The 20,570-nt window shown below is 43.5% G+C and overlaps 1 protein-coding gene across 2 annotated transcripts in view; it reads right to left on the minus strand.

Annotated features, from left to right (window-relative positions):
* Window positions 1-20,570, minus strand: part of LOC110508336 (kinesin-1 heavy chain) — a 31,327-nt gene that overhangs the window by 9,009 nt on the left and 1,748 nt on the right. For both annotated transcript variants that reach the window (XM_036966125.2, XM_036966124.2), the window contains exons 2-14: window positions 9,527-9,614; window positions 9,126-9,304; window positions 8,744-8,792; window positions 7,235-7,290; window positions 6,671-6,758; window positions 5,897-6,021; window positions 3,895-3,999; window positions 3,489-3,634; window positions 3,088-3,236; window positions 2,197-2,384; window positions 1,629-1,697; window positions 1,308-1,514; window positions 226-369 (exon numbers count right to left, since the gene is read on the minus strand). In XM_036966125.2, coding sequence (XP_036822020.2) covers window positions 226-369; window positions 1,308-1,514; window positions 1,629-1,697; window positions 2,197-2,384; window positions 3,088-3,236; window positions 3,489-3,634; window positions 3,895-3,999; window positions 5,897-6,021; window positions 6,671-6,758; window positions 7,235-7,290; window positions 8,744-8,792; window positions 9,126-9,304; window positions 9,527-9,614 — 1,593 coding nt within the window. The remainder of the gene's footprint in view (window positions 1-225; window positions 370-1,307; window positions 1,515-1,628; window positions 1,698-2,196; window positions 2,385-3,087; window positions 3,237-3,488; window positions 3,635-3,894; window positions 4,000-5,896; window positions 6,022-6,670; window positions 6,759-7,234; window positions 7,291-8,743; window positions 8,793-9,125; window positions 9,305-9,526; window positions 9,615-20,570) is intronic.

Below are 20,570 nucleotides of genomic sequence, written 5' to 3' on the forward strand. Positions count from 1 at the left end.
CTCTAGGTTTCTGCTTTTCTAGAGAGTTTTTCCTAGCCACCGTGCTTCTACATCTGCATTGCTTGCTGTTTGGGGTTTTAGGCTGGGGTTCTGTATTGCACTTCGTGACATCGGCTGATGTAAAGTGAGTGATTGGAGAAAATGACATTAAACATTTCCTTCAGTTGCCAATAAAATAATGCCCATCTTTGGAGTGTCATGTGGTGATGTGTCATGTCCTTTTACCTTGATCTCGGTGCTGCCCACGGCGATGCCAATCTCTGCCAAGTCTTTCAGTAGTGATGACATCATCTCAGAGACCCTCTTCTTCTGGTGGTTGCTCATATCCTTTAGTTTCTGCAGCTCAGAGTCAATGGACGTCAGGACGCTCTGGAGAGAGAAAGAGAAAAACATTTTGACAAGAACATTTCCTAAATATTAGGGGCAAAAAAGGGCCAATGACAGACATACGTACCAGTCAAAAGTTTGGACACACCTACTCATTCAAGGGTTTTTCTTTATTTTGACTGTTTTCTACATTGCAGAATAATAGTGAAGACATCAAAACTATGAACACATATGGAATCATGTAGTAACCAAAAAAGTGTTAAACAAATCAAAATATATTGAAAATATAATATACTATATTGAATTCTAAATAAATCATAGCGCTTGATGGTTTTTGCGACTGCACTTGAAGAAACGTTCAAAGTTCTTGACATTTTCCGGAATGACTGACCTTCATGTCGTTAAGTAATGATGGACTGTCATTTATCTTTGCTTATTTGAGCTGTTCTTGCCATATGGAGTTGGTCTTTTAAAAAATAGGGCTATCTTCTGTATACCTCCCCTACCTTGTCACAACACAACTGATTGGCTCAAACGCATTAAGAAGGAAAGAAATTCCACAAATGAACTTTTAACACCTATTGATTGAAATACATTCCAGGTGACTACCTCATGAAACTGGTTGAGAAAATGCCAAGAGTGTGCAAAGCTGTCATCAAGGCAAAGGGTGGCTAAAATCAAAAATATATTTGGATTTGTTTAACACTTTTGTGGTTACTACATGATTCCATGTGTTATTTAATAGCTTTGATGTCTTCACTATTATGCTACAATGGAGAAAGTAGTAAAAAATAAAGAAAAACCCTGGAATGAGTAGGTGTGTCCAAACTTTTGACTGGAACTGTATTTAAAATATTATAAGAATATATTGAAGTGACCAGGAAAAAATGACATGCAGATCCTAGAAAGCATCACAATGAATCTGACACAGACAGCTCTCCTCTACTCATGAGCAGGGACAATGAGGGACATTGTCTCACCGATTTCTGGTTGAGCTCATCGCTGACCATCTCAAACTCCTTGGTCTTGTCCTCGACCTCCTGGCTCTTCTGGTCATAGTTAACAGCCAGCTCCTCCAATGCCTGCAGAACCTCCTTCACCTCATCCTTGGAAGCCTCGTTCTCAGCCTGCAGGCGGTTCAGCTCTGACTGCAGGTTATCGTGGTCGCGCCGAGACGACGCCAGTAGCTACAAATACAAACATGTTTTGAATCCATTTTATGATTCAACCCATAGGGCTCTGGTTAAAAGTACTGCACTATATAGGGAAAAGGGTGCCATTTGGGAAACAGACAAACTCACCTCCTCCTGGTCCAACATCTGCTGCTTGAGCTTCTCTGCCAGCTGGCTCTGCTGGTTGATCTCATCATCCTGGACACACAGATAGAGGACATGTTTAGCATCACACTCATTTAAAACAGGGCTCAAACTGGAAGTTGAAACAATCAAGTCTGTCTACATTTTGGCCTCAGTTTGAGCATTGTCTACCTTCAACATGAAGTGGTTAACACGGGAGTCCATGGCGGTGTTTCTGAGAGAAGACTGCTGCAAATAACCTCAGAGCCTGCTGTCGCTCAAGCACAGTACCCTCTCTGAATTCAACCATTGACTGTTCCACGCTGTGGTCTCTATGACCACAGGGTGGCTGGCTGTTCTGTTCCTACAGGACTGGAGGTTCTGTGACCGGTTTCACCCTTGAGTTGGAACGAGGGTGCAATTGGCCCATAATGGAGATAGCCGTCAACGGCCCTGCCCATGCTGTCACAGAAGCGGTCATTGCAAAGATGAAAGATGAGCTTAGACACACACACACACACACACACACACACGCACACACACGCGCGCACACTCTGTGGCAGGTCTCTCTCACCTTATCATCCAGCTGCTTATAGAGCTTGGCCAGCTCCACCTCACACGTGTCCTTCTCAGCGTCAGTCAGACGGAGCTGGGGCATGTTGGGGGTAGAGGCAGGCTTGTCATTGGGCACATTGTCCAGGGCCAGCACCTCAGCTTGAGCCTTCTCCTTGTCAAACTGCTCGTCCACCGGCACACTCTCCCCTGCAGCGGGCAGCGTGGTGACACAGAAAGCTCAGACAGGAGTAGGATGAAGTTGCTTCTAGAAGCTGAACTTCAGTCAGTTTTGCATTTTCCCCACTAATGGTTAAGGTTAGGATTGGTGGATGGAAATCTGATCCTAGATCTGTACCTAGGGAAAACTTTACCCCAGAGAGGTCAGACAGACACCCTGCAAGGCCTTTACTGTACAGCACAGACCTAGTAGAACAGCAGATCTTGTTCATTAAGGTAAGGCATAACGTAGCGAGACTGTTCACAACAGAGTGGCTTTCTTCCGGTTTGCACCCATTAAACACGCCCCAGGTTTGCATGGTCAACATGCGTGTGGGTGCGTGCGTACATGTGTACGTTTGGTGTCGTGTTCGGGAGGGAGGATTATTTGAATAATTTATAATGAATACATGTTTTGGATGAAGCTGGAGGGGGGTGGAGTCTTTCCCCTCAGTGCAGATGGTTTCCAGTGAATGATGCAGCCACTCAGCTAAAATGAGACCATTGTGTGAAGAGTGGTGCCCAAATCTCCGACGTGCGTCCCAAATGGCGCCCTATTCACTATATAGTGCACTACTTTTGATCAGAGCCCTATGGGCTGTCAATTGTGTCAATGTTTTGTAGGCCCTGGTCAAAAGTAGCGCACTTCATAGGTAATAGGATGCCATATGGGACTCAGTCCTCTCCTCCTCACCGTTCCTCCAGCGGTTGAGTTCATTCTCCAGCCAGGTGATGGTGTTCCTCAAGGCCTTTCCCTTCTCCTTCTCCCTCTCGTACTTCTTCTTCCACTGTTCTGCCGTCAGCTCCACGTTCACACACACGGTGTTCTTAATGGTCTTCGCTCTGGGAACATCACAAACAGGACCAAGGCTTTACACCATATTCTAATTCAACAGCCCTGAATAGCTCACTAAATAGCTCAATAACTCATTTTTTTCTTCATATGATGTAAAACTCATCATCATCACACGTTTTGCTCTGTACTGAAAATGTGACTGCTGACATGCACACTTTTTGGGGGATTGTATCAACAGTGGACTACTGAAAAGATCGTTTTGAGTGAACTGTCCTTTAAGAGCTAGTGAGCGTGCCCACCTCTGACCGAACATGAGAGTGGACTTGGTTTCCGACTCGTTGTAGGCGGAGGGGGAGGCGCAGATGACAATGGTGGTCCTACAGTTTCCCCCCAAAGAATCCTGAAGGATTCTGGTCATTTTACTGTCTCTGTATGGGATATAGCCCTGAAACAAAGCAGACCAAACAAACAAAGAAAATTCATTAAGAGAAACAACAATAGAATTGCCTCCAGGTTGTGAAACAAAACAAACCAATCTATGATTAAAATAAAAAGGTGTAGAATTAGACAAGTTTGAATCAGCTTGAACCAAAACCTTGCCTTGAGGTACATGTACTTTCATCTCTTAAAGACTTCTACGAGTCTTTGCACTGAATGAACACGAACCGCCAGTCATAATATCCGTCAAAGTAGAGAAGTACTCACAGACCCTTCGGCCAGGGCTGAAATTACATTGCCCAGTGATGACAGAGACTTGTTGATGTTCTTGGCCTCATCCAACACGGCACCCTCTGCTCCCGTCTTGCTGACCTGGGAGGAAAGAGACAGACAGGGACCTTCTGGTAAGATGGAGGACTTGAACAGTAACACTTTCTTTGCAACAGAGTCCTTAAGAGGTCTTGATAGTATATTATCACGGGTCAAGCATGTGGTCTGAATGACATTAACATTAATAACAACATTAGGGAACCGGGAAAAGACAGATGGGCTATGTGCATTTGCTCAGAGATGGAAATCTTTTTTCCATTTCTACCATGTAGCAGAGGGGACTAAGTGTGAGAGAGCGAGAGCGAGATAGAGAGAAAGAGACAGAGAGAGAGACCGAAAGAGAGCGAGAGAGAGAGAGACAGAAAGAGAGCGAGAGAGAGAGAGACAAAAAGAGAGCGAGAGAGAGAGAGACAGAAAGAGAGCGAGAGAGAGAGAGAGAGAGAGAGAGAGACAGCGAGAGAGAGACAGAAAGAGAGAGAGAGAGACAGAGAGAGAGAGCGAGAGAGAAAGACAGAGAGAGACAGAGAGAGAGGGACAGAGAGAGAGAGACAGAGAGAGAGACAGAGAGAGAGACAGAGAGAGAGACAGAGAGAGAGACAGAGAGAGAGACAGAGAGAGAGACAGAGAGAGAGACAGAGAGAGAGACAGAGAGAGACAGAGACAGAGAGAGACAGAGACAGAGAGAGACAGAGACAGAGAGAGACAGAGACAGAGACAGAGACAGAGAGAGAGACAGAGAGAGAGACAGAGAGAGAGAGAGACAGAGAGAGAGACAGAGAGAGAGACAGAGAGAGAGACAGAGAGAGAGACAGAGAGAGAGACAGAGAGAGAGACAGAGAGAGAGACAGAGAGAGAGACAGAGAGAGAGAGAGACAGAGAGAGCGAGAGAGAGAGAGAGAGAGACAGAAAGAGAGCGAGAGAGAGAGAGAGAGCGAGAGAGAGAGAGAGCGAGAGAGAGAGAGCGACTGCTCTTGCCAGTATACAGTGCCTTGCGAAAGTATTCGGCCCCCTTGAACTTTGCGACCTTTTGCCACATTTCAGGCTTCAAACAAAGATATAAAACTGTATTTTTTTGTGAAGAATCAACAACAAGTGGGACACAATCATGACAACATTTATTGGATATTTCAAACTTTTTTAACAAATCAAAAACTGAAAAATTGGGCGTGCAAAATTATTCAGCCCCCTTAAGTTAATACTTTGTAGCGCCACCTTTTGCTGCGATTACAGCTGTAAGTCGCTTGGGGTATGTCTCTATCAGTTTTGCACATCGAGAGACTGACATTTTTTCCCATTCCTCCTTGCAAAACAGCTCGAGCTCAGTGAGGTTGGATGGAGAGCATTTGTGAACAGCAGTTTTCAGTTCTTTCCACAGATTCTCGATTGGATTCAGGTCTGGACTTTGACTTGGCCATTCTAACACCTGGATATGTTTATTTTTGAACCATTCCATTGTAGATTTTGCTTTATGTTTTGGATCATTGTCTTGTTGGAAGACAAATCTCTGTCCCAGTCTCAGGTCTTTTGCAGACTCCATCAGGCTTTCTTCCAGAATGGTCCTGTATTTGGCTCCATCCATCTTCCCATCAATTTTAACCATCTTCCCTGTCCCTGCTGAAGAAAAGCAGGCCCAAACCATGATGCTGCCACCACCATGTTTGACAGTGGGCATGGTGTGTTCAGGGTGATGAGCTGTGTTGCTTTTACGGCAAATATAACGTTTTGCATTGTTGCCAAAAAGTTGCAAAAGGTCGCAAAGTTCAAGGGGGCCGAATACTTTCGCAAGGCACTGTACCTTTATTAAGATTACATAACAGTATCTCCCTCAGCCGTCATCAGAACACGAAAGAGCAGTGTTCAGGTTTCTCTCCCCTAATATCATTGTTTATTCCCACGCCCCTGCAACAAGCTAACTGAGACGTGCGAAGGCTTTTCCAACCTTTTCACTTCCAGCCAGGTCGACGAGGTAGAGCTTTCCGCTGAGTTTCTGCTCAGTAGCAGTGTTCTCCTGCTTCACGTTGATCTGGAAGATACTGTGACTTCTGGAGCTGTGCTCATTCATATCTACAGCAAGACAACACATCTGGGATCAGCACATAGACCAGAACCCTCAAAAGTAGTGCACTATAAAGGGAATGAATATACACTACAGACAGAGTGTATGATCATGTAGTATGTGGCACACTGTTTCTTATGGTATACAGTAGATTGGTTTGATTTGATGGGATGAGTCGGTTACGGTAACCAGAGCTCTGACACATGCGTGAGAATAGCCTGGATGCTAGATCTGTTTGTGCTCTCTTGACAACTACTTTATGGAATTGTCATGCCATGTTTGGCGTGGCGATGCGTGACGAGTCGTTAAGAGAGCAGAAATGTATCTGGGACCAGGGTAGCGTGAGAAACCATTGAGCACCATTTCTTAAATCAGAACAAAAAGAAAATCGAACTCAATGACCTATTGAGGCGTATCAGGTAACATTAAAGACAGAGGAACCATTTCGGCAAAGAATATGGCATTGAAATGGACACAAGATAAGTGAGGCTCAGGGTTGGTGCTTTGGGATGCGTCCCATAAGGTACTCTATTCCCTTTATAGTGCACTACTTTTGACCAGGGCCCATACCAGAGCCCTATGGGGATTGATCAAAAGTAGTGCACTATAAAAGGAATAGGGCGCCATTTGGGATGCAGATTTGGTGCAGTCTCTTACTTGTAACTGCTACGTGTCTGTTAGATTTTCCTTCGTCGATGGTGTCCATGACTTCCTCTGGGCTGCAGACAAATCTCTCAGTGCATCCCTGTGGGCAAAAAAACAAAAAAACAATGATGTGACACTGGGCCATCTGATAAATTCTAAATATAATAACATAATGGGGCGGCAGAGTAGCCTAGTGGTTAGAGAGTTGGACTAGGAACCGGAAGGTTGCAAGTTCAAACCCCGAGCTACAAGGTTCTGTCGTTCTGCCCCTGAACCCACTGTTCCTAGGCCGTCATTGAAAATAAGAATTTGTTCTTAACTGACTTGCCTGGTTAAATAAAGGTAACATAATATTAACAATAATAAATGTCATTTCAACAAACGCTTTTATTCAGAACGACTTGCACTAGTGCGTGCGTACATATCTTCAGAGAATGTGTCTTTTCATAGGGAAAAGCTACATTAACAAGGTCAGGTGACACCTTCATGTCTTCTGTTATTAGGTGGCTGCGGTCTAACTCTGTGACAGTTGAATGGGCGAGGGGTAGTTAGTTCATCCCTGGGTTGAAGCCTCACCTTGACATAGGGAACTCTGTTTTTGTCTTCGTGCACCGACAGGTTCGTCTTTGACACTGGAGAAGAGAGAAGGACATTTCATTATCCTAGTGGTCTTCAACAGGTCGATCGCCAGCTACCAGTTGCTCGCAGCCCACCTACGAGTAGCTCGCCAAACAATTCTAAAAGTATATGCAATATTCACGTGTTCCACCGCAAACTGTCATAAACAAATCTCACATATTAGCTTAAAAAGCCAAACCTAACACACTATTTGCCAAATCATTTCCAGCCATATTGCCACCGTCTGTCTGTGTGGTGCGCGCGTTTGCCTGTCACTCCGTGTGTAGCCAGTTGATGTGATAACCATCTTGTGTGCAGACAGAAATACTTCCTCAAAACCTTCTCAATTAAATGTTAACTGCAAAGTAGGGTTTACCTGGCAGTAAGTATATCATTTGTATCTGTTATTTGCAAACTTTGCTATGAAATTAGCAGCAGTGTTACTAGACCAGCACATTAGACTGCACATTCCGTACTCGCTAGATGCGCAATTAAAGGGTCAGATGTGCAATTAAAGGGGAATTACACAACAAAAAAATATTGAAATGTTAGTGTTCTTCCAGACCTAAAATAAAATGGTATTCGAATATGATTTAAGCATTGACATGGACTCAGAACATAACATTTCATTGCTTCTCTATGAACAATTGTAATTTTGAGAGTGAAAAAACAATATACAAAATAATTTGGGTGAAAAAAAACAATCCAGATTTTATAGGGCCCCCCTTGAGAGTTGTTTATTAACCATTATTTTACTAGGTATATTGACAGAAAACACTACTTTCTCATGTACACTAAGGACCCGGGGAAGAGTTCCAGGAGAGAGAAAAAAAAATGTTGCTCATGACATGTTGATTTCTTTTTTAAAGTAGCTGTCATGCTAGAAAAGGTTGGAGACCCCTGAATTAGCCATTTAAGTATCCTTGACAGCGTTTACACAGGCAGACTAATTCTGACTTGTTTCCACTAATTGATCTTTTGACCAATCAGATCAGCTTTTTTGCCAATAATTGGGGAAAAGATCAGAATTGGGCTGCCTGTGTAAATGCAGCCATAGCGTGTGAAGAAACCTCATGCTCAAACTGGGTGGGGAGAATTTACATAATGGCAGATCCAGATACAGCATATTAACGTACCAATATGCAGACATTCTTTCTTATCAGTCAAAAAATGAACTGAATATTCATTCCAATATCAGTAACATTTTCACTCTTTTCCTCTTTCAATATGCAAATTTTCATTCATTAGATAAGCTCTACGTAGCCTTTCAACAGATCGTTACGTGAACTAGCTAATTATCCACACTACTGTAGCATGGCCACGAGCCAAAAAGAGAGGCGCGCTATACAATGTGTGTTCCAAATGGCACCCCATTCCCTACGTAGTACACTACTTTTCACCAGAGAGCCTTGGTCAAAAGTAGGGGAAAGGGTGCCATTGGGACAGTGGCTCTGCCTGGGACATTACCATCCAAGAGGTCCCGAATCTTGTCCAAGTAAATTTCAAAATACGAAACCTGGAAGAGAAGAGTCAGCTCTTATTAGCAGAGATCCCACATAGAGAAATCAATAGGTTTTAAAAACCTGTTAAGTGAAGTGATTCTACGGAGTGTCTTTGAACTAGCTGCGGCAATTCAAGGTTAGCACGCTGCCTATGGAGAGTAGGAAGAGTTGTTCTAATTGGACAGATCAAATCTGCATCCCAAAATGGCACCCTATTCCCTACATAATGCACTACTTTTGACCAGAAACTATGGGCTCTGACAAAAGTAGTGCACTATCTAGGGAAAAGAGTGCAATTGAGGAGGCAAGCAGGGGGATGTATTCGTAGAGTACTAACCAGTACCTACCTTGATGTGGAACTCCAGGTTCTCGTCCATGGAATAGATGTAGTTAAAGATGTCCTGCACTATCCTGGGGATGATCCCCATTCCATCTGTGTCATGGAGGTTACCCTCCATCGTGTGTGTTTTGCCGGAAGATGTCTGTCCGTATGCAAATATTGTCCCGTTGTACCCCTCCAGAACATCTGAAAGAAGAAGACTACTTTATTCATTCGTACAAGACAGATATGTGTCTTCTGTACTCAACCCCTGTCACAGAAATACACAAAAAGAAACCCAATAGACAGCCAGAAGGCAGTAGTCACTGCAAAATTACTCCTCTTTCTCCTCGGGTTTGTGCATGGACACATTAACAAAACACCTACAGTAGGGAGAGTGTTCATGAACAGTGAATGAGGAGAGCTCACCTTTGACGATCTTCTGGGCGCAGGCGTTGTATACTTGCTCCTGTGTCGTATTGGGCTGGAACACTCTGTCAAACTGGAACGGTTTGCTCTGAGAGAGAGAGAGAGAGAGAGAGCGCGAGAGATTAGAGAATGAATTTAACAACTTGTCTGACATTCAATTTAAACACAGCTTTAAAATCAAGATGAAGCCCACAAAGTGTGCCACAGTAAGGGGCTATACCATCCAAATGAGCTATCAAAAAGGTATCAATCTGCTCTCACATGCACACCCAAGACACACAGCTCTCTTCAACAGAAAAAGCTCATTATAACCACCAACAAATGCAAAACCCCACCACTCTGTTAAAACAACGCCATGATCAACTCCACACACACACAGCCCAATAAACCCCTGGTGAGCCTCCACTGAATGTTAACCCATGCTACGTCCCAAAAGGCAAGCTATTACCTAAAGTACCAGGTAAAAGTTTGGACACCTACACATTCCAGGGTTTTGATTTATTTAGACTATTTTCTACATTGTATAATAATAGTGAAGACATCAAAACTATGAAATAATCATGTAGTAACCAAAAAGTGTTAAACAAATTGCATTTTAGATTTTAGATTCTTCAAAGTAGCCACCCTTTGCCGTGATGGCTTTGCACACCATTGGCCTTCTCTCAACCAGCTTCATGAGGTAGTCACCTGGAATGCATTAAAATTAACAGGTATGCCTTGTTAAAACTTAATTTGTGGAATTTCTTTCCATCTTAATGCGTTTGAGACAATCAGTTGTTTTGTGACAAGGTAGGGGTGGTATGCAGAAGATAGCCCTATTTGGTAAAAGACCAAGTCCATATTATAGCTCAAACAGCTCAAATAAGCAAAGAGAAGCGACAGTCCATTACTTGGAGGTCAGTCAGACATGGAGGTCAGTCAATGCGGAAGAACTTTCAAGAACTTTTCAAATTTCTTCAAGTGCAGTCGCAAAAACCATCAAGCGCTATGATGAAACTGGCTCTCATGAGGACCGCCACAGGAAAGGAAGACCCAGAATTACCTCTGCTACAGAGGATAAGTTCATTACAGTTAACTGCACCTCAGATTTCAGCCCAAATAAATGCTTCACAGAGTAACTGACATCTCAACATCAACCTGTTCAGATTAGACTGCGTGAATCAGGCCTTCATGGTCGAAATGCTGCAAAGAAACCACTACTAGGACACCAATAAGAAGAAGAGACTTGCTTGGGCCAAGAAACATGAGCAATGGACATTAGACCGGTGAACATCTGTCCTTTGGTCTTATGAGTCCAAATTTGAGATTTTTGGTTCCAACCGCCATGTCTTTGTGAGAAGCAGAGTAGGTGAGACAGATATGTGCACCTACTCGTTGTACAAACGGATCACCTCCGCATGTGTGGTTCCCACCGTGAAGCACGGAGGAGGAGAAGTGATTGTGTGGGGGTGATTTTCTGGTGACACTGTCTGTGATTTATTTAGAATTCAAGGCACACTTAACCAGCATGGCTACCACAGCATTCTGCAGCGATACACCATCCGATCCGTTTTACACTTAGTGAGACTATCATTTGTTTTTCAACAGGACAATGAACCGAAACACATCTCCAGGCCGTGTAAAGGCTATTTGACCAAGGAGAGTAATGGAGTGCTGCATCAGATGACCTGACCTCCACAATCACCCAACCTCAACCCAAATGAAATTGTTTGGGATGAGTTGGACCGCAGAGTGAAGGAAAAGCAGCCAACAAGTGATCAGCATGTTGGAACTTCTTCAAGACTGTTGGAAAAGCATTCTTCATGAAGCTGGTTGAGAGAATGCCAATACAAATAAAGAAACACCCTGGAATGAGTAGGCGTGTCCAAATTTTTGACTCGTACTGTATATACAGTATTAATCTCGGTTATCCCAGAACTAAAATCTTCCGTAATTTGGTCAGATAATTTTCATGTTCATGTTTACGTAGTCTGTCCACAAGAGATAACCAATATAGCGAGCTGGTCAAAGTAGTGTAATATATATGGAATAGGGTGACATTTGGGATGCAGAATAGTGCTGTGGCTCTCGTCTCCCCACTCCCACAGCTCTGGGCTTCAGCTCTGCAGCTCTGGCCTAATGAGCTAGGTAGCCTACATCAAATATGGTCTGTGTCCCAAATGGCACCCTATTCCCTATATAGTGCTATGGTAAAAAGTAGTGCATTATGTAGGGAATAAGGTGCCAATTCGGAGAGCTGTGCGGAGGGAGAAAACAAAGCACATACCATTCTAATGAGATGGCAATAATGGACATAAGAATACATTTAAAAAGTCAACCACAGAGGGTATTAAACTGAGTGGTTCAGGCCCTGAATGCTGATTGGCTGACAGCCGTGGTATATATACCATGGGTATGACAAAACATTTATTTTTACTGCTCTAATTACATTGGTAACCAGTTTATAATAGCAATAAGGCAACTCAGGGGTTTGTGGTTTATGGCCAATATACCACGTCTAAGGGCTGTATCCAGGCACTCCGCGTTGCGTGCATAAGAACAGCCCTTAGCTATCCCAGTCTGTTGTTCCCACATGCTTCAAGAGGGCCACCATTGTTCCTGTTCCCAAGAAAGCTAAGGTAACTGAGCTAAACGACTACCGCCCCGTAGCACTCACTTCCGTCATCACGAAGTGCTTTGAGAGACTAGTCAAGGACCATATCACCTCCACCCTAGACCCACTCCAATTTGCTTACCGCCCAAATAGGTCCACAGACGATGCAATCTCAACCACACTGCACACTGCCCTAACCCATCTGGACAAGAGGAATACCTATGTGAGAATGCTGTTCATCGACTACAGCTCGGCATTTAACACCATAGTGCCCTCCAAGCTCGTCATCAAGCTCGAGACCCTGGGTCTCGACCCCGCCCTGTGCAACTGAGTACTGGACTTCCTGACGGGCCGCCCCCAGGTGGTGAGGGTAGGCAACAACATCTCCACCCCGCTGATTCTCAACACTGGGGCCCCACAAGGTGCGTTCTGAGCCCTCTCCTGTACTCCCTGTTCACCCACGACTGCGTGGCCACGCACGCCTCCAACTCAATCATCAAGTTTGCGGACGACACAACAGTGGTAGGCTTGATTAATAACAACGACGAGACGGCCTACAGGGAGGAGGTGAGGGCCCTCGGAGTGTGGTGTCAGGAAAATAACCTCACACTCAACGTCAACAAAACGAAGGAGATGATTGTGGACTTCAGGAAACAGCAGAGGGAACACCCCCCTATCCACATCGATGGAACAGTAGTGGAGAGGGTAGTAAGTTTTAAGTTCCTCGGCGTACACATCACAGACAAACTGAATTGGTCCACCCACACAGACAGCATCGTGAAGAAGGCACAGCAGCGCCTCTTCAACCTCAGGAGGCTGAAGAAATTCGGATTGTCACCAAAAGCACTCACAAACTTCTACAGATGCACAATCGAGAGCATCCTGTCGGGCTGTATCACCGCCTGGTACGACAACTGCTCCGCCCACAACCGTAAGGCTCTCCAGAGGGTAGTGAGGTCTGCACAACGCATCACCGGGGGCAAACTACCTGCCCTCCAGGACACCTACACCACCCGATGTCACAGGAAGGCCATAAAGATCATCAAGGACAACAACCACCCGAGCCACTGCCTGTTCACCCCGCTATCATCCAGAAGGCGAGGTCAGTACAGGTGCATCAAAGCTGGTACCGAGAGACTGAAAAACAGCTTCTATCTCAAGGCCATCAGACTGTTAAACAGCCACCACTAACATTGAGTGGCTGCTGCCAACACACTGACTCAACTCCAGCCACTTTAATAATGGGAATTGATGGGAAATGATGTAAAATATATCACTAGCCACTTTAAACAATGCTACTTAATATAATGTTTACATACCCTACATTATTCATCTCATATGTATACGTATATACTGTACTCTATATCATCTACTGCATCTTTATGTAATACATGTATCACTAGCCACTTTAACTATGCCACTTTGTTTACATACTCATCTCATATGTATATACTGCACTCAATACCTTCTACTGTATCTTGCCTATGCCGCTCTGTACCATCACTCATTCATATATCTTTATGTACATATTCTTTAACCCCTTACACTTGTAAGGTAGTAGTTTTGGAATTGTTAGCTAGATTACTTGTTGGTTATTACTGCATTGTCGGAACTAGAAGCACAAGCATTTCGCTACACTCGCATTAACATCTGCTAACCATGTGTATGTGACAAATAAAATTTGATTTGATTTGATTTACCACACCCCCTCGTGCCTTTTTGCTTAATTATAGGCACTTTGGTGGTTCAGCTTGAAGAACTGTATAAAGTGACTCAGAGTCGGAGTGCTGATTTAGGATCAGTTTAGCATTTTTCATCATATTAATGAATAAGATTAAATGGACAGGGTGGACCTGATCCTAGATCAGCACTCACTCTGAAATGCTTGACAGATAAGGCCCCAGTTCTGTCTGTGCAAAAACCTTCCTCTCTCCCCCTTCCTATCCACCAGATGGACATGAACCATTCAGACACAGCCACGTCGGACTAGACCATTGGCCTGATCTGGGGGCAGACCAGATCGTCTCAGTGCCCTCCCAGCAGTAATTATCAGGATGAATGAAAACGCCTAAATTGGCTACAAAGTGTAAATAGGATAATTTTGGTCATAAAGTCAGTCTCCTCCAAAAGTGAGTTTTGTAAATGAGTTCGTCATGACATACTGGAAGGTTAGTTATGGATTACTTACATGGCCACTATTTTCAGTGACGACCAATTGCCCAGCTGCCATGCGGATGTTTGTAGTCAAGTCTGTATATGATATGTCCAACGCATGCACATTTTGCTTGGCTAATAGGAGTGAAAATTGGCTTCCATAAAGTCGGTGCAAAATTCCAACAATATTGCCAGATGGCCAAGAATGGACTACATCCGAAGCGGTCTCTTCTGCTGCCTGTCAACCGTCAAACCACTGGTGATGGTTAGCACGTTAGCTAAGTAGATAGCTGGTACGAGCTTGCTAGGTTATACAACATGATTTGATAATGCTAGCGGGCCAGGCTAGTTTATGATACCACAGATGAATGATACTGTCGCTCGTTAAATCTATCAAACTAACGTGTCATGTGTCATGCATGTAAGAGGAAGATGTGCATAGCTCACGTTAGGGCAGGCACTTGGATGCTAGCTAATAATAGGATGTATACCTCTCTTTAAATCATCTTTAAACTCAAATTGGCTAGCTAACATTAGCTAGCAAGTCAACTAATTTCAACTTGGACAAAGATATAACTAACTCGGATTTGCAAGTTAGGTAGTTAGCATTTGGGGGTTTCGTCTGCTAACCCAAAACAACATGCCTGTTCTCAAAGTTTAACATTTATTTTGTAGGGCAAAAATGAATGGATGGTAGCAAAAAAAATGGATGGTCAACTACAAATATAGCTCAGGCAGAAAATAACAAAAATATCAGCATCAGCAAGCATTTTGCACTCCCAAGTGGCGCAGCGGTCTAAGTCACTGCATCTCAGTGCAATAGGTGTCACCACAGTCCCTGGTTCCATTCCAGACTGTATCACATCCGGCTGTGATTGGGAGTCCCAAAGGGCAATTGGCCCAGCGTCGTCCAGGTTTGGCCGGTGTAGGCCGTCATTGTAAACAAGAATTTGCTCTTAACCTTTATTTAACTAGGCAAGTCAGTTAAAGAAAAAATAAAACAATTCAACAACGTACACAGCTGTTTGCATAGTAACGGCGTCAGCGTCACCGGGCCTGAATCTATTCTGTAACTATACAGTCCCTTTATCAGCATATAAATTACTTCCAAAGTAGTGAGCATTAATTCTCTTGCAATTGGTTTATTGAGTGATGATATTTTACTTCATTCACAGGCAACGTACAAAACCTGGTGGATTTGATGTTCAGCAGCATCATGGGAACCCCTTTACCATATCATGAGCTGTAACAGAAGGCTGGGGCTGTGGCCAGACACTTGTCCAGCTTCAGAATAATGGAGCACACTTGAATCAGGTTGGTCACATTTCATATGGTCAAAAGGTCAAAATACTATCTGTCCTGGAATTCACATAACCACAATGTAATCAGTGCTGTGTGTATAGAGTGCCTTGGGAAAGTATTCAGACACCTTGATTTTTCCCCACATTTTGTTACGTTAGAGCCTTATTCTAAAATGGATAAAATACATAAAAAATCCTCAGCAATCCACACGCAATACCCCATAATGACAAAGCAAAAATAGTTTTTAGAAATGTATTTGACAGTGCACAGTTGACACTGCATGTCAGAGCAAAAACCAAGCCATGAGGTCGAAGGAATTGTCCATAGAGCTCCAAGACAGGATCATGTCGAGGCACAGATCTGGGGAAGGGTACCAAAACCTTTCATTGAACATTGAAGGTCCCCAAGAACAAAGTGGCCTCCACCATTCTTAAATGGAAGAAGTTTGGAACCACCAAGACTCTTCCTAGAGCTGGCCGCCCGGCCAAACTGAGTAATCGGGGAGAAGGGCCTTGGTCAGGGAGGTGACCAAGAACCCGATGGTCACTCTGACAGAGCTCCAGAGTTCTGCTGTGGAGATGGGCGAACCTTCCAGAAGGACAACCATCTCTGCAGCACTCCACCAATCAGGCCTTTATGGTAGAGTGGCCAGACGGAAACCACTCCTCAGTAAAAGGCACAGGACAGCCCGCTTGGAATTTGCCAAAAGGCACCTAAAGACTGTCAGACCATGAGAAACAAGATTCTCTGGTCTGATGAAACCAAGATTCAACTCTTTGGCCTGAATGCCAAGCATCATGTCTGGAGGAAACCTGGCACCATCCCTACGGTGAAGCATTGCGGTGACAGCATCATGCTGTGGGGATGTTTTTCAGCAGCAGGGACTGGGAGACTAGTCAGAATTGAGGGAAAGATGAATGGAGCAAAGTATAGAGAGATCCTTGATGAAAACCTGCTCCACAGCGCTCAGGACCTCAGACCGGGGAGAAGGTTCCCCTTCCAACAGGACAACGACCCTAAGCAAACAGCCAAGACAATGCAGTAGTGGCTTTGGGACAAGTCTCTGAATGTCCTTGAGTGGCCAAGCCAGAGCCTGGAAGGTTCTAAATTAACAGAGTAAAAACTCACAGATGATTATTAAAGCTCAAACCAAGTTTATTCACCCAATAGGTCAGGCAGCTGAACAGACAAATACGTGTTCCCACCAGCACAAGTATACATACCCCAATTTAGGTGAAGTCTCATCCTTCCCTCTAAACATTACAGCTTTATTGCTAGGCAGGAAGTTAAGTGATGTGGGTAATAAACTGTTCCTTCTTCCTTAATGTGACCTGACCTCGGCCCCCATTCCTCACTCATCCATAGCGCTCCACCCTTATTAACCCTTATTCCGAGTGGCGCAGCGGTTTAAGGCACTACAGACTGTAGTTCAAATCCAACCGGCCGTGATTGGGAGTCCCATAAGTGGCGCAGAATTGGCCCAGCGTTGTCTGGGTTAGGCTTTGGCTGGGGTAGTCCGTCATTGTAGTTAAGAATTTGGTCTTAACTGACTAAATAAAGGTTAAATAAATAAATAAAATGAATTGCCTTTCCTCAGTACATTCCAAGCCACTGGCTCATATCCAACCTTACTTGACTACACCATATACATTCCTCCTACAGATAACCATTAACTTCTGGTGTAACAACCAGTGGCCATTATCCTTTCCATAGAATACCTTATGATTAACAATATTTCAAGTTTAGAAGTCAGAACCAATCGAACATCTCTGGAGAGATCTGAAAATAGCTGTGCAGCAACGCACCCCATCCAAACTGACAGAGCTTGAGAGGATCTTCAGAGAAGAATGGTAAAAACTACTCAAATACAGGTGTGCCAAGCTTGCAGTGTCATACCCAAGAAGACTCGAGGCTGTAATCATTGTCAAAGGTGCTTCAGTGTGAACAGAATATTTCTGTTTATATTTTTTCATAAATTAGCCAAAATTTCTAAAAGCCTATTTTTGTTTCATCATTATGGGGTATTGTGTGTAGACTGATGAGAGGAAAAAACGATCAATCAATTTTAGAATAAGGCTGTAACATAACAAAATGTGGAAAAAGTTACATTTGATGATCAGCTGTGCAGCCAGACGTATTTGTCATTCCTTTTGCCTCGTCCCTGTCAACCATACCATTTTTAAATTCCTCATCAAACCACAGGGATTTAACACTTTTTACAGTCATTTTCTTAATATCTGAATCCTTATTAGTAACTGGAATAATCCATTTCATAAGTGCAGTTTCTGCTTAGTCCATATTACACACAACAGACCAGCAAATGTTCTTTACATCTTCAACATAGGAATCACTACCAAACCTCTTGTATGATCTCTTATACACAATATTAGGCCCAGCCTTTGGCACTTTGGTTTTGCTAAATATGGCTATTATATTATGATGACTACATCCGATGGATGTGGATACTGCTTTAGAGCAGATTTCTGCAGCATTAGTAAAGATGTAACCAATACATATGGATGATTTAATTCCTGTGCTGTTTTCAAATACCCTGGTAGGTTGACTGATAACCTGAACCAGGTTGCAGGCTGGTTACAGTTTGAAGCTTGTGGACAGCTTCATGAAAACCGGTCAATATTTAGGTCGCACAGACAATATACCTCTGTTGTTATCGCATACATTTTCAAGCATTTCACACATGTTATCCAGATACTGGCTGTTACCACTCGGTGGTCTATAGCAGCTTCCCACAAGAATGGGCTTAAGATGAGGCTGGTGAACCTGTAACTATATTACTTCAACAGCATTTGACATGAGATCCGTTCTAAGCTTTACAGGAATATGACTCTAAATATAAACAGTTATCTGCCTGGCATCACCTGACCTACTGGTCAGTCACGAGACTTGACACTTAAAGTTCAGCCAGACACAACATAGCCAGACTGAGGTTGCGTCCCAATTGTTACCCTATTGGTTATAGTGCACTGCACCCTATTCCCTATATCGTGCAGAGCCTGGTCAAAAGTATTGCACTATACATGGAAAAGGGTGCCATTTGGACCAAACTCATGACTGCCACTGAAGCCGAGTATTGTAGCTGTACCCATAACATCAGGTCAGCCAGGCCCCTTACTAACAGTACAGCCTAAGCACAGCCCCCAGTTCAAAGTCATCATGAGTCTGGAAGGCAGTGCCCCAGTTACCTCCACTACACTGCAGCCGGAAACAATGATTACTCAGTGATAATCATGATAACACAGTGAAACCATTGTTTTAGTATTTAGAAGTGATCTCTTTCACACATTCTACTACTGGCTTCTTGGTCTTCCACCCTTTAGGCAAATCTGATGTCTTGAATGTACAAACACTTCTAATCAATAGGCCAGTGATACATCCAAGATCACTCAGAGAGCAAAATAAATAGCCGCAGGGGTAGCTAAGGGGTTGAAGGACAAGTGCTTTAGCAACCCCCCACCCCCCCATAAACTATCTGCTAAGCAATAGCATTGGTAATAACTGCCTGAATAGGAGGCTACTCCCAGTTACAATCCTCTTCCCCTTCTCCTCCTGCTGTTAGTTTCCACTGCAAAAGCTAAAAGTAGCACACTCTCATGGTGCTCTGTGTGTGTGTGTGTTGAAGGTGGGTTATGGGTAGTCTGTTTTAAGCACAACGGTAGCATCAGTGGAGGTCATGGTACTAATCAATCAATCAAATGTATTTGATAGTCCTTTTTACACCTCTAGGCCCAGATTGAGATGTGGAGTCTAGTTACACAGCCAGATAAGCCTAAACTCAGATCCTATAACTAGCTGATAATACGCTGGGAAAGTGATGTCACAAGCCCTGGAAATGTAAACAAAACAAGCACTGGAGACAACCATCACCTTCTAAATATATTTTATATTACGAAACACTATATTATTATCTTCCAACTTGGATGATGGGACTAGGCCAGCTTGCCTATTTTGACAGATCCACCCCTGGCCCAAATATATCCCCACTGAGCATCCCTTTCAGTAGCCAATAGCCATGATGACATATAGTAAGCAATAACCGCCAAAGGTCTGTTGATCTTGAGTGTGTTTCCCATGAATTATGTAATTCTTCATTCAGCCTGCAAATCTAGGCCATCCTAGGACTAGGCTATACCAAAGTGTGTTATTATTATTTATAAACTGGGTGGTTTGAGCCCTGAATGCTGATAGCCGTGGTATATCAGACCGTATACCACGGGTATGACAAAACTGCTTTTTACTGCTCTAATTCTGTTGGTAAACAGTTTATAATAGCAATAATGCACCTCAGGGGTTTGTGGTATATGGCCAATATACCACGGCGAAGGGCTGTGTCCAGGCACTCTGCGTTGAGCACAAGAACCACCCTTAGCCGTGTTATATTGGCCATATACCACACCCCCTCGTGCCTTTTTGCTTAAATAGTGCACTACCTAAATGAAAACAAGAGACACTGACTGTGTTGAAAGGTAGGTTGACGGTGAAGATTTGTGAGGACACACTCGGTGCAAATAAGTTACTGAACTACAATTTATTTCTGTCAGTAAAAAGCTTTATAGGCTTAATGATGTTGGCTTTGGTGCGGCATGTCCAGTGCATCAAAGTCCATGAGAAACAGGAGGATATCTTGTGGTGAAAATATAATATTTAACCATCCTTTTTCATGTCTTGCTTTACTGTCAATTTGAGGAATAGTCCAGTTATTTCTAACCTGGTTCCGTTGGAGTTACTCTATGTTCTTTCATTGTAAAGTTAAAGCTCTGTTTGAACAATGACAAAGGAAGGTTATTCCTCATATCGTTCTTATTCTGAGGGCCTGTAGCGCAAATATGGAAATATGGCATTATATATATGGCGAGTACATTGTTTTATCTTTCAAACCCATTTATTTTTCCATTAAATAAGGAATGAAGGCCAGGTCATTTTCTTAATAGTTGAATGCTTATTGGTAACTGGAATAATCAATTTCATAAATACATC

The sequence above is a fragment of the Oncorhynchus mykiss genome, chromosome 28 (assembly GCF_057628025.1).
Source record: "Oncorhynchus mykiss isolate SJ-2025 chromosome 28, ASM5762802v1, whole genome shotgun sequence".
Classification (NCBI taxonomy): domain Eukaryota; kingdom Metazoa; phylum Chordata; class Actinopteri; order Salmoniformes; family Salmonidae; genus Oncorhynchus; species Oncorhynchus mykiss.